Raw genomic sequence first — 14,646 nt, 5'->3', positions numbered from 1 at the left:
GACATAAACATACATACCCTGCTATTCCTGTTGTCTTAAGTATTTTAGATATGCTCTACGTACTACCTGTAGTACTACGTATCATCCTAAAACACTTTTTGCATGTAATATTTAAAAATCATCCTACAACAAAACATTTAATAAAATATTTTGTGGTGCATACAGTACTGTATGTGCAGAATATCAATGTTAGTATATGTACAGAATATTTTTTGAAGCCATGCATTAAGATGTCCTCTAAATGCTCTGCTTCTTCTAAGACCTCTGACAAAATAGCCTACAATTAATGACAGATGAGAAGAAACTAGACATGATTGTTATGTTAAGAGAGGGCAAAAGTCATGGAGAAGTAGCAGCCCATTACGGCATGACATTAATTGTGCTTGCCTGCACTGAGCAAGAACAAGGTAAAATACTCATGCAGCCCTACTGTACCACCTTCGTTGCCATGTTCAAATAACTTAGCATGACAGCGCCTCCCGTCATTCATCGTACTGCACAGCTAATTCATCATCATCATCATCTACAGCATACTGTAATCAATATTCATCACCAGTTACTACCCGTATGATTTAACTTTATTATTTATTATTATTACAGGTGCCCAGTGTAGTATTACATAATATTATTATTTAATTTCTATTACTATTATATGTACTGCAGTATTATTATTAATTTTCGTTATTATTTAATGTTATACAATAAATAATATGAAAATACAGAATATTGCTATACGAAAAAGACAAAAAATCTGCATCCGCGAACAGGCAGGTTTTCTGCAAATATTCTTATAGATATGTTCCATGGAAAAACCCATGAATATGTGAGTTTTCCCGCGAATAAATTTTAGATAGATTCCACAAAAAAACCCGCGAATGGGCGAGTCCGCAAATTGTGAGAATGCGAATACGGGGGGTTTACTGTACCATAAAACATGATAATGATAGCACAAGCAATCACAGTATGCTGCTCATCTGATGCAGGAGATCCAGCGACACGTTTGTCGCTAGAGGATCCTCATCAGGGGAGACCCCCGACTATATGTAGTGGCAGTGGGGTCCCATAAAATGTCATTTCCCGAAATGCAACACTGAATGATATAGTGTAGCCCCTGTGCCTCAGGTCTGCTGAGTTGAGGGAGCTACAAACAAACTGGGCCTACATACCCAGCAAGATTCACAACCTACCTAACAAAGTGTGTGTGGTAATTCACTCCCAAAAAAACGACTAGTCCAACATAAAAGAAAGTTGGGCCTACCTATCAGGGTAGGTTTCTCTTCAGAGAAGTAATTGCTCTGCAAAATAATTGCTCTACAAAATAATCAATCTAAAGACTATTCAACACTATACAATAGTATGGTTATTGTAAATTACAGTGAACATGTCACTTCTACCTGGGTTAATTTAGACCATAAACAAAACCAGCTGGATGCCATACTGCATAAGCCCCCCTAAATAAACATGACACTAGTTAATAATAGCACCTGCCAAAACTTTTGGGTTACAGAAGACAGTTCTCACACTGAATCTCTACATTACATAAATAACTGGAGGCAAACACGAACCTACATGACAGTGAACAGCCTCTATAATGGAATCTAATTACAAATTGTTCTGAAAACCCAGAGAAGTAGCCACTGCTCTGATATCAGGAGACTATACCTTAAGTAACAAGGAAAAGGTCCAAAGATATTTCATGGTGTGCCTCCAAAACCAAAGACTTCAGAAAAAATGTCTAAGAATTTTTAGTCATAAGTAAGTTAGGTTTGTATACCACAAAAACAGGCTTCTACATCGTTTCTTAACGGCTTATGCTGCGAATAAGAAGCATTTTAATGCTTTGACTGGACATACCAACAATTCCTCTTCCTCACAGGTTAAGTTACCTAGAGATGGGACAGAAAAACCTTTAGGTAAGGCTTTAGCTTGAAATAGTTTTTAGCTCTAAACGAAGACAAGAAGGAAAGTTCAGCTCCTCTAAGCAAAAAATCTGTGCAAGAGGAAATTGCCTCCAATTTGCTTACTATTTTACCCAACACTAAGTCTAACAAGAATAGTCTTGACTGTAACCCAAGCACAACATCCAGGTTCCAGGATGAAGGAGGGGGATATTCACTTGGGCATTTCTAGCTGAAACAAGCGAATTGCCTCTCAAAAGTTCAAGCCAGAAGATAAGGCTAATCCAGTGTGCATAGACCTAAACCCCTGAAAGTCCTTTAGCATGTCTTAAGAATCTAAGGAACTTTATTAAATGTTTAATGTTGGTACATGTGTTTGAGATACTTCTAGATCTGCACCACTCTCTATACACAGACCACTGTTTTTGATACAAGTCAAGAGCAGATATTCTCCTGGAACTGAGGATTGATAATCTATGGGAGACATCTGGGAATTTCTATTGATTTGGAAACCAGGGCCCCCTGGGCCACCAAGGGTTGATCAGGACTGTGGAAGTGTTCCTGAACTTTCTGAATTTTCTAATTACTTCTCGCAACATTGCAAATGGGGGAAACATATAAGTGAAGTGGTTGGACCAGTCTACTAACATGGCATCCCTTGACCAGGTGTGAGAGTCCGGGAAAGGAGACACATACAGGCTGGTAGCAGAGAGAGCTATCACGAGTTTTGCCAGCAGACACCAAGTCCCCTAGCATACCACCAGATGAAGCATCCATTCGTGTGAAAGGACTTGACCTGGTCAGCTCAATGTGTCAGCTAAAACATTTACTCAACAGAGCAGAAAATATGGAGTGAGGCAAATGTTCCTCTCCTCTGCCAAAAGGAGAAGTTCTCTTGTTCATTTGAACAAGGTATCTGACTTTGTTCCCCCTTGCCGCCGAAGGTAAGGTAAAGACACTGGTGTTGAAAAACACTGCAACTACCTTGTTTGATACCAGATGTTCCAAGCATTGCAGGCCTTTCTGTATAGCTAGTAATTTCTGGCACCTGACATGAAGACTCGACTTTTCCAGAGACCAGGCTCCTGAAACCATCTGCTTGCCCCAACACTAATCCCCAGCCCTTGTCTGAAACATTGGAATAGAGCTGCAGGTCTGGGCTCAGAAGCCCTAGAGGAGCTCCAGCAAGTAAGAAGTTGTCCATCATCTACTACTGAAGGAAATGAAGAAGATCCTAATTCCCAGCAATTAACACCGGATCTGACTGAGACTCTGTGCCAGTGCTTCTGGAGATGGAACTGAAAAGGTCTCATGCTTTGCCTGGTGCCTGACACTAACTTTCCCAATGATGACATGTTGCCTAGCAGAGAGAGAGCCAAGATTTCGCTGGAAGCTCTTCTGAGGATATGATATTTCTGCTAGAGAAAGGAAGTTGGAGACTATTCCTCAAGGGGGAACCCTGAAAGTCATAGTATTCAGGACCATAACTAGATATACAATCTCTTGAGTTGAGTTTAAAACTGACTTCTGTAGCTGGATGATAATGCCCAGACCGTGAGCTAAGGTCAAAACAAGGTTTCTTGCCCTCAGGCAATTCTCCCTGGACTCTGCAATCACCAACTAGTCATCCAGATAGAGAAGAATCTTGATACCCAGTCAATGCAGCTGTTTTGACAGAATCCTGGTATAAACCTGAGGAGTAGAGCTCAGGCTGAAACAGAGAGCTCGAAATTGAAATACTCTGCCTTTGAAGATGAAGCAAAGAAACTTCCGAGATTGCTGATGGATGGGGACATGAAAATAGGCATCTTTCATGTCGATAGAAAACATTCAGCCCCCTTCCTCCAAGCAGGCTAAAACAGTGGCGTCGACTCCATGGAGAAATAGGACAACTTTACAAAGAAACTGAATTTCAACACATCTCACACCACCCTCCACCCCCTGGTAGATTTTGGTACTAGGAAGAGGCAGTTGTAGAAACCTAGAGTCTTGGAAGAAACTTCCTCTGTAGCTGACTTCCAAAGGGAGGGAAACAACCTCCTGTCTTAGAAACTCTCTCTTTGCTAAGTTCAAACAATATGAATCAAAGGCTATTGGATGTGAAGAAAGAGGAGGCCTCTCCTGGGAGGGAATCCAATAACCTTTCAGGGCATTCAGGACCCTCGTTTCTTTGTCAAAAAAATTAAGACACTTGGGCAAAAAGGCCCAGATTGCCCCCTACTGAAGCCTGAGGGCATGAGGAACTAGATGTAAAATCTTAAGTCCGCAGAAGCAAAAGAGGAAACGATGCTCCCTTTACAGGTACAGGACTTGGAAGATTACCTAAAGGAAACTCTCTCCTATCCACCCGAGGGCAGTGAGGAATGTCTTGAGGAGGAAGACGACTGGGGCTTACGAAAGGAAGATGAAGATGCAGGAGTAACAAATTTACCCTAAGCTGTCTGACACTGTATTGGGAACATCTTATTCTCAGTCTTTTCTGTCTCACTGACTACATAAGAAGACAGAAGAATGAACCAGTTAACCAAATGCATCAACTGATTGAAGGAGACATAAGAGAACATAACTGCTCTCTTTAGCAAATAGTAAAGTTGGCAGAAATACTAGGAAGTTCTAAAGCCACATCGTAAAAGCTCTGTCCATCGACGTAAAGCTGCTCAAAAGTTTAGAATAAGTCTTTCGAACCTGGGTTGGAATTACGCTGAGAAACTCCTGAAAGACTGTCCCAACATATTGAGGAGAATCTCACAGGAAGACAACATTCCTAAGGAGCAAAATAGACCCTTGGAAGCATTATCTGCTTCTGGAGCAGAAAAGGATATCTAACCAGAGGCAATGGTAAGCCTCTTAGAAGAGAAAATTAGAGACAAAAAGGCTCCGTCTAAGAGAGGTTCGGGAGAAAAATGGAATCTCTCTCCAGTATCATAAACAGAAGCTCTGTGCTGCGAAAGAAAGGGTGGAAAGAGTGACAACTCCTTAAGATAAACCTTCTCCAGTAGAGCTAATGCAGCAAAGTGACTCTTAACAGCCCAAGAGTTTAAATTTAGGCAAAGGCTCTCCTGGGTGACCCAGAATAAAAGTCCTAATAGAACGGAAAGCTTTCACTGTGTTATCAGCAAAGAATTCCAGAAATCTCACCTTGCATAAAGTTAAAGTTCCTTAAAAGAGTCAGCCTTAAATTCTTCAAGAATAGCCTCTTCAGAAGGTTCTTCTTGCTCTAGAATCTCAAATGGAGTATCTGTACTGAGAAAATCTGCATGGCTACCTGACAGTGAAGCCTCCAAAATAAGAGTCCATGGGAGGAAAACGGGCTTTGAAGAGGAAGAAACAGCAAGGATCAGTGATTTTACGATCCAATCTGGTAGTTCCCACACATTAGGCAATTGAATATTCGATTCCCATTGTTTAATATGCTTTGAATAAGCAAGTAAAGAAGCACTTGATGCTTCAAGAAGCTGCTTCACTGAGCAAGCAACCGAAGAATCATGAGCAAGAACTGTCTTGTTAGACCTACAACCGAGAGCCTGGGCAATTTCTGCAATCACCTTTTTTGGCTGCAAGACGCCCAGTCCCTTTGAGAGACATAAACATAACTTCTGACTGAACAGCATGTAAAGCAGAAGAGCAATCCAACAAGACACGGAAAACAAATGATGAATGGGTACCTGCCGGGCCATGTGAGTCCAACAAGACATGTGTGGCCCACGAATCATGAGAGGCCATCAAGTCGTGAGTGAATGGCATGCCCTGAGGCAAAACAGTCAGAATCCCTTTATCATGACTGACATAACGAGAAAGCACTGGAGAACTGCTAGACAATGAGCAATCAAGAGAAGGTGAAGATTCTACAGTTTTATTACACCTATTTTCTGGCAACTTAACACCAGGAGGCGTGTGGTTGGCAGAGGAAGACAGCAAGCACAGCCATGAACAGTTCTGTGGCAGCAAACCTCACCATGACACATTTAAGCTACCAAGACCATTGGCAAAAGAAGCTGATGTGGCGGGCAAGGCTCTACCTGGGACATGGCTAGAAGAAAGAGGGAGTGCTGATTCTTCTACTCAGCTACCTGACAGAAATCTTATTCAATGACAATTACACATTATTACAAAGAAAATTCACTGTAGACTTCATAGTAAACTTATCAGATTTTACTTTCGAAAGTAATGAAGCTGAAAAGGAAGGAGTAGCAGGATCAAGAGCATCTGGACAAGACATTACACTAATATTATCCCCAATTTGGGAGGGTTCTATCCTAGGATAAGACAAAGTAGATTTTTGCATTGTTTCCCTTAGCTTTTGTTTGTGCAGTCGACCTTCTTCTCTCCTATTTTGGCACACTATCAATTTCTCCATATTCTCATTAGACCATTCAGAACAATGATCACAACTGTTTAAATTACACATAACCCACCACGATGTTCAAGGGAAATGTCATTTGTATCATGTCCCACCAAACAACCTGGTAAAACAACCACTTACCTTACAAGTCCTGATTGATCTAGATTGCGAAGATTGTGATGTGTCATATTTCTCAGCTGAATCCATAATGAAAATACAAACCCAATATCTGGGTCCAAAGCAAAAAAAAAAAAAAAAAAAAACACACACAAAGTCAAAAGTCAAAGCAAGTCTAAGGATTTTACCTCGACCAGCAACAAGAATTGACTGCATACCAAAACAATAGCTGCTGTCTGACCTCCACCCTCACATGGTAGGGGTTAACATCAAGAGCTGTTGCTAACAAGCTAGTAATATTCTAAATTTGTTTGAACAGCACCATCTACATAAAGCTTAAGGGTGAACATTGTGAAGAAGTTCCAGCACCCGGAAGTGGTACACCCATGTGGAATAACATAATTTGTCCTTTTGAAATAGTTCTCATATCACCTACAAGATGTTACTATTCATAAATAACACTGACCTGCCCTGAGTAGTGTCTGATCTATACAAAGAAATGAACCAATGCAATTGAAATAATTGACAGTGCTCCCTAGCAGTAATACTTAAACACTTATAATTTATGGAAGCAATTTATGCATAAGCACCATTCCTTTAATACTGCTCAAGAACACTTCCCATGACTGTCCAGAAGAGCTTCATTGCCAAACCATCAAAGGAAAGATCTTTGGCTCAGTCCCTCACAGTGGAACACCTGAGCTGTCAGAGACAACAAACCCCAACTCTGGGTAAGACAATCAACAGCTCAATACCAACCCTCCTCCACCTTAGTCTTTATATACAATGAACCTGACTTGGTTATTTTAACCACTGTTCCTTCACTACAAAGGACATAAAGACAGTTTTATGAAAAAAATTTTAGTAAACAGTGCATATAAATATTTATTTGCGATAATAATCCATTTGTCTGGTAGATTTACCAAAAATTAAATGTGGTATGCTATATACTGAAAACTGGAGAAGAGAGTAACATAAGGTATTGGCATGGTCGCAAACAATACAACTGAATAATGAACTGTATCAGCAACCACACACCTGAACGATCTGTCAGTGGGACATGGGAAAGATCTGCAAAAACGTGAGTCTTCATCCTCTCCTCCTGGGCAGGCAGGTTTCCCATCGCACAAATCCATCAAATCCAAGCAAAGGGTACTGCTCTGACATCTTGCTACTTTATCTGCTGGGCATGGTTCTGCATATGTGGATAGAATATAAGACTTGAGTGCACTATATTTAGAGACAGAAACAGTGTGCAGTCCAAGACAGACAACTTACAGTATAGAGTTACTTTTTCAAACTCTGTTTGCACTTCTAGTTTTTTAGACAAAGGTGACAGTACTTACGTGACCAACATCTATCCTCATCTGCTCCATTCATGCACTGAACTTTTCCATCACATACACTTGTTATATCAGTGCACTGTTTGGTTACATCTCCACACCAGTACTGCCCTGCTTGATTGCAACAACCTAAGGAAGTGTTCAAGAACTTTTTTTTAAATTTCTGTATTGTAACAAAAGTGCAGCAAAATCAATGTTGAATAAAATGGTAATCCTAATTTTAGGCCCTGAAAGTGTCATTTAAAAAAAAAAGTTTTTTCCTCTAAAAACTGCTGGAATGAAAGGCAATCCATTCATGTAAACAACTAATCTGAAAGAAAATACATTCAACATCATGCAAATGTAGTATCACAGGAAGCATAACAGCTTGGAGTCAGTAAGGTAACTGTCTGTAGGTGGATAAAACAGGAAGAGACATAAAAAACTTTCATAGCAATGAACGGACAAGATGAACTACTGTTCAACGTGATGAACAGATTGTTAAAGCTGCTCACGGTAATATCTTGACAAACGCTGCTGAAATTACAAGGAAATCTCTTCTCTCAGGTAATGCTAGAACAGTTAGCAACAGATTACATGAGGCCATTGTACATCATTATATTCCTATAAAGAAACCTCTGCTGACAGACAGAGGAGCAGTCACAAACGGTATGAATTCTAATGAGCATGGTATTTTCATTGCTGGTGTCTTACCAATACAAGGCAAGTTTAGCTTCACTACAAAAGGATGAATAGTTAATTCAATAATGCTTAAAATTTGAAGTTAAATACAAACAATAACTGAAACTGAAAATATGTCTTATCACCACTAAAGTAAGCTTGTTTGTGAAAATTAGCTTCTGCGTCCAGGTTGCTTTGAAACTTTTAAAGCACTTGCATTATTGCTGTGATGTACTCACACTGACTTAATAAAGTATAGCAATTTCCAAGTTTATCAAATAACCTACACATTTCATACTTTGCAATCAATTTTACATATACTATAGGGCTACTTGCATATAGGCTAAAACATGTAGCCTATACTAGACCTATCAATGAACTAAAAAAACTGTTGGCGGTAAAGATAAGTGTACATGAGGCTTAAGGATTTTGTATGCAGCTGATGCTATTCATCTGAAAAATACTGATATTTGTGGATAATCTGAAACTTACCCTACTAGGATTTTTAAGGTGCAATAAAATTTCAAAGTATTGTGCCACTTTACGAAATATATTGTTCGGATGTTATTTTTTTCATATTCCATATATGAAGTGCTGAGACTCAAAACAGTGTTAGCACAGTTATTTAAAAAACACAAGATAATGCTTTTAAAGTTAGATCCTTGCCAAACGAAAACTATAATGGTTTTTGTTGGTTTTCTTGTATTCAGAAGAGGATGTCAAAAAAAAAACACCGTGAAGCAATTTTTTAATATGGTTTCGCAAGTTCAATGTAGAGAGCATCAAATGTTCAAAACTTGCAAATGAACAGTTAACTGATTAACATTTTTGTAACAAGAGGTGTTATAACTCAATAATTAGAAAAGATACTGGAATGGGTTTTTTCCATTGAAAGCCTAATGAGTGAAGATGCTTCAGTGAAATTTGTAAAAAAAATTTTTATGAAGGTTGAAATTTCCTCAAGTCACACTGCTGACTTAATTTGTGTAACGAATATTGTTATAACTCCAAAAGTACAAAGGATTATTAGAATGGTTTTTTTTTCAATGAAAGCTTAATGACTAAAGATGTTTCAATAAAACAGGCAAAAAATTCCCATAGGTGGACATGTTGGTATGGTTTAAAAGTAATCTCTCAACTGCCTGGATTACCATTATCCGGAACTCAACATCTGATGCACTCAGACCAGGGACCAAGGCTCCAAAGATATGTGATATAAATAAATTAAAAAAAAAAAACTGCTCTCCAATGGTTAGCAATGCTGTGTGGCCTCAGAAAAATGTTGGTAATACTGCTTACACTCATAACAGACTGAGAAAGGGTTTTGGGAGTGTGGAGTGGGCCTGGAGAAGTTTCCAAGGGGGGGGGGGGGCAGAGTTTGGATGGCTGGGTGCCATGGGAAAGGAGGGGCAGCATGGCTGTGAGTAGAAACTTACTCACAGAAGGGAGCACTTTCCCTAGCTGGGAGGGAGTGGGGATGCAGTGTTGGATGGGCGAAGAGGGCTAGGAAGAAATTTGACTTCCTAGAGCTTGTTTTGTTTCATGTTGCACTTATGATTCTTTTAATTTATATTTGATCCTACACAAATGCAAACCATTCTTTTTTACATAAGAATTATCAGACAAGGTTGTTAACTACCGACAGTCTGCACTCCACTTTGCTTTCAGCTACTGTTGAGTGAAGACGTGTTCTGTGTTCATTGCCTGACTGCCATTTGCTTTCCATGCTTTTTATTTTTGATTACTCACTGAAATATACTGTGTTTGCCATAATAAAATGCAAGCCCCTCAATTACTAAAGCTTAGTACTTTGGAGAGGAAATTCCTAGCCCTTAGATGCTGCCCTGGGAACGACAGTCCCTGTGAATGGTTTTTCCCCTCCATCGAGGTAGATCCTCATTCACTGTGTGTGTGTGTGTTTGTGTCTTGCCATAGGCATGACTGTAATCAATCTAGCCCCTGCCCAGAGTGCCGGGTCTGGCCTCCTGAATAGTGGGTGAGGGGTTTTCCCTTTGCTAATTAATACTGCTACATCAGTAGATCACCTGGGGGGTGGGGGGCTACGACAAGGCTGGCTCCTCTCCAGCAGTTTCACTTCACTCGGAGGATGAGTTGTCCTCGGGAGGATACTCATTCTCGGGGGAGGGGGACTGCTTCACCTAACCCAAACATCTTTGCAGGTGTTGTGGAACTCAAGGGGTCTTAGGTAGCTCTGGCCCTCCTTAAGTTTTTCAAGGGAGCACAGTGTGACAGGTCTGATTGATCACTTGAAGGTTGTGCAAGGCCTTTCTGTTATTGCTTCAACCATTATAGTATCCATTGGCTCGAGGGCAACCAGCGCATCTGTAGTAACTCCGCATATCCCTTCAGTGATGCATCCCCTGGTGCTGCTGTTAACTTTGTTGTTGAGTGATGTCCTCTTCCACACACTCCTCTCAAAAACCACCTTCGGCAAAAAGAGGAAATCAAAGAAGAGGAGAAGGAAGTTGTCGTCATCATCTTAGTCGTCGAGCACTGTCATCTCCTCTCCTTCCAAAGCTACCAAGAGGAAGAAGGAGGAGGTTGCCTCACCTGCTTGCGGAAAGTGTCGTAGAGCTTCCAGAAGCCAACTCTCTCCCAAAGAGAGGGCTACTGGGTCTCTCAACACAGTAATGCAAGTACAGCTGCCAAGCGTGAGGGAGCAACAGCTATCTGAGGTTCTCTGGATCCTCAGTGCACTGCTACTCGTCCTGGTAGCTTGCATATCCAGGCTGGTAAGGGTCCTCGATCTACAGAACTGGGCCCACCTGCCAGCTCAACCCAGTGAGAGAAGGTGAGCAGAGAGTGTGCAGGTGCTCTCCCACACCCCTCCCACTCTTCAAAGAGAGCAGCCCAGGGGTCACTGGTCAAGGCAAGAGGAGGTCCCCTGCTCAGTCTTCATCTCCCATAGAGGCTCCAGCTTCTAAGAAGGCTGGAACACATTTGTGGGACAGCCCCGGCTCACGTTTGAGTGAGTGGGACCACTCTCCCTGACCCATGCAGATATCATCACAATCTAGAGAAAATCTACACTTGCCGGTCTAGAGACAATTTGGCACATGGTGATCATTTGAACCAACTTAGTTCATAGGATAAGTTTCAAACCATAACCCCTTCCCCTTCCCTTTGTAACTTAATTGGTGACCACTTCACCAATCTAGAAAAAATTTGGCACATTTAAGTTTCAAAATCGTACCCCTTTCTCCTTCCCCATCTCCCTTCCCTTTGTAACTTGTTTTAACCGCTTGACTGATCTAGACAAAATTTGGCATGTGGCCATCATTTGATCCAACTTTTTTAATAGGGTAGCTTTTAAACCTGTACACCATTCCCCTTCCATTTGTAACTTATGTGGTAACTGCTTGACCAATCTAGACAAAGTTTGGCACGTGGCCATCATTTCTTCCAACTCAGATAATAGGGTAGGTTTCAAATCTATACCCCCTCCCCCTTCTCCCACCCACCTTCCCTTTGTAACTTATGTGGTAAACGGTTAACTAATCTAGACAAAATTTGGCACGTCACCATCATTTGAACCAACATAGCTAATACGGTAGTTTTCAAACCCATATCCTGTTCCCTTTCACATTCCCCATCATCCCCTCCCCCATTAATTTTGCAACTTATGTGGTAATTGCTTGACCGATCTAGACAAAATTTGGCATGTGGCCATCATTTGACTCAATTTAGGTAACAGCGTAGGTTTTAAATACATATCCCTTCCCTTTATAACATACGTGGTAAATAAACTCTACATTTCATGTACTCCATACCATAGAAATATATTATTGAAAATTATTTTCTTTCCTGTGATTAATGATTTTGTATCAATGTTTGTGTTTAGGTTTAGTGGGTGTGTGTTTAGGCCTGGCAGGGGGTGTGGTTAGGTTTACCACAGGGTGTGTTTAGATTTAGTGGGGGGTATGCTTAGGTTTAGTAGGGGTGTTTTAGTTAAGTGGGAAAGGTGTGCTTAGGTTTAGTGGGTGGTGAATATGACAGTCACCACAAGAATATCTGGATAAAATGGACAGTCAGTACAGTAATACCTGATAAAATGGACAGTCAGTACAGTAATACCTGATAAAATGGACAGTCAGCACAGTAATACCTGGATAAAAGTGACAGCACAGTAATACTTGGGGGACAGTCACCACAGTAATGTCTGGGTAAAATAGACAGTCACCACAGTAATACCTAGATAAAATAAATGGGACTTCTGCCACAGTAATATTTGGATAAATGAGACAGTCACCACAGTAATACCTTGATAAAATGGACAGTCACCACAGTAATACCTGGATAAAAGGGACAGGCAGCACAGTAATACCTAGATAAATGGACAGTCAGTACAGTAATACCTGGATAAAAGGGAGAGTCACAACAGTCACAACAGTAAGGTCTGGATAAAAGGGACAGCCAACACAGTAACACCCTGGTAAAAGGGACAACCAACACAGTAACACCCTGGTAAAAGGGACAGCCAGAACAGTAATACCTGGATAAATGGGACAGTCAGCACAGTAATACACGGGTCAATGGGACAGTCACCACAGTAATACCTGGATAAAAAGAGACAGTCGACACAGTACTGCCTGTATAAACGGGAAAGTCAGTAGAGTAGTAAGTTGATAAAAAGGACAGTCACCATAGTAAAATCTGGATAAATAGGACAGTCACTACAGTAATACCTGGATAAAAGGGACAGTCACCACAGTAATACCTGGATAAATGGGACAGTCAGCACAGTCATACCTGGATAAAAGAGAGAGTCAACACAGTAATACTTGGATAAATGGGACAGTTGCAACAGTAATATATGGATAAATAGGACAGTCAGCAAAGCAATATTTGGATAAAAGGAACAGTTAGTACAGTAATTTTTGGATAAAAGGGACAGTCACCACAGTAATACTTGAATAAATGGGATAGTCAGCAATGTAATGTTGTATAAAAGGGACAATCAGTACAGTAATTCCTTGATAAAAGGGACAGTCAGTACAAGGAGGTGCAGGAAATTTTTTCTGAGTTCTTCAGAGTTTTCCCTGGCAGTGCCGGGTTGGTCAGCTAGTATATTATATATATATATATATATATATATATACACAATCATGAAGCTACAAATGTCATTTTTTTGGGAATATCCCCAATGAAATTATTCGAAGGTGAATTTATAAGTGAAAAATGGATGGGTACTGCCGGGTCTCGATCCTCGACACAGATACTTATCCAGCGACATCTGTGTCGAGGATCGAATCGAGACCCGGCAGTACCAGTCCATTTATCATTTATAAATTCCCTTCGATGATAATTCCCCATTGGGATGTCGAGGTAGCGTAAATTTGATATTAAGCGACATTTGTAGCTTCATGATTTATAAATCACTTGCGTGATAAAAATTTTTTACACACACACACACATATATATATGTATATATATATATATATATATATATATATATATATATATATATATATATATATATATATATATATATATATATATAATATAAAAGAGTAAAAAATTGAGGTATGCTTACAATGAAGTGTAATTACAGTAACTCACAGTCTTTCACTTTTTCATTTATATTTGTACTGCACTATCTCATTTTTTTTTTTTTCACAAACCGAAGGATAGCCTATATAAAATCGGTGCATTGGTGAAATTCTTTGGTTTCGTGTTATGATTGATTTTTCCACATTTATTAAAGAATATGTACAGTACTGTGCTGTAACGCAGAAAAAAACAAAGAAGAGATACGGCATACAGAGAGAGAGAGAGAGAGAGAGAGAGAGAGAGAGAGAGAGAGAGAGAGAGAGAGAGAGAGAGAGAGAGCAAGACACAAGCTCATTTTTTTTTTGTATAAATTTACATTATTCCCATTTATATTTTTACTGTCTTCTATCATTTATTCTACAAACCAAAAGATAATCACAATTGTATGTGGGTAGGGTACCTACATACGAGCACACATTCACTGGCTGGTGGTATGTACCAAGGCTCCAGTTATATACAGCACAATGTCTTGCCTACATTTGCAAATTTTCATTTTGAATACTTTACGGTGATCGGAGATGAAATATCAACTGCGATAAAATATTCTCATTTTATGATAGGTGCTAATCATACTTAGAGTCAACTAAAGTTGTAATGAAATACTGCACAGTAAATCAACCCAAGCAAAAAAAAAGGGGGCAACACTTGATACAGTCCAATGCATCTGGTATGCTGACGAGAGGCGGATTTACCACCTACAGTAGATGGTAAAACC

General features: G+C 40.0%; 1 protein-coding gene across 13 annotated transcripts in view; it reads right to left on the bottom strand.

Annotated features, from left to right (window-relative positions):
- Positions 1–14,646, bottom strand: part of LOC136825538 (uncharacterized) — an 841,925-nt gene that overhangs the window by 55,150 nt on the left and 772,129 nt on the right. For all 13 annotated transcript variants that reach the window (XM_067082124.1, XM_067082125.1, XM_067082129.1 and 10 more), the window contains 2 exons: positions 7,704–7,829; positions 7,396–7,552 (listed from right to left, as the gene is read on the bottom strand). In XM_067082124.1, coding sequence (XP_066938225.1) covers positions 7,396–7,552; positions 7,704–7,829 — 283 coding nt within the window. The remainder of the gene's footprint in view (positions 1–7,395; positions 7,553–7,703; positions 7,830–14,646) is intronic.

Source organism: Macrobrachium rosenbergii, chromosome 37 (genome assembly GCF_040412425.1).
Source record: "Macrobrachium rosenbergii isolate ZJJX-2024 chromosome 37, ASM4041242v1, whole genome shotgun sequence".
NCBI classification, from domain to species: Eukaryota; Metazoa; Arthropoda; class Malacostraca; order Decapoda; family Palaemonidae; genus Macrobrachium; species Macrobrachium rosenbergii.
The sequence above is the reverse complement of the archived record's forward strand: the minus strand, read 5'-3'. Positions and strand labels throughout refer to the sequence as shown.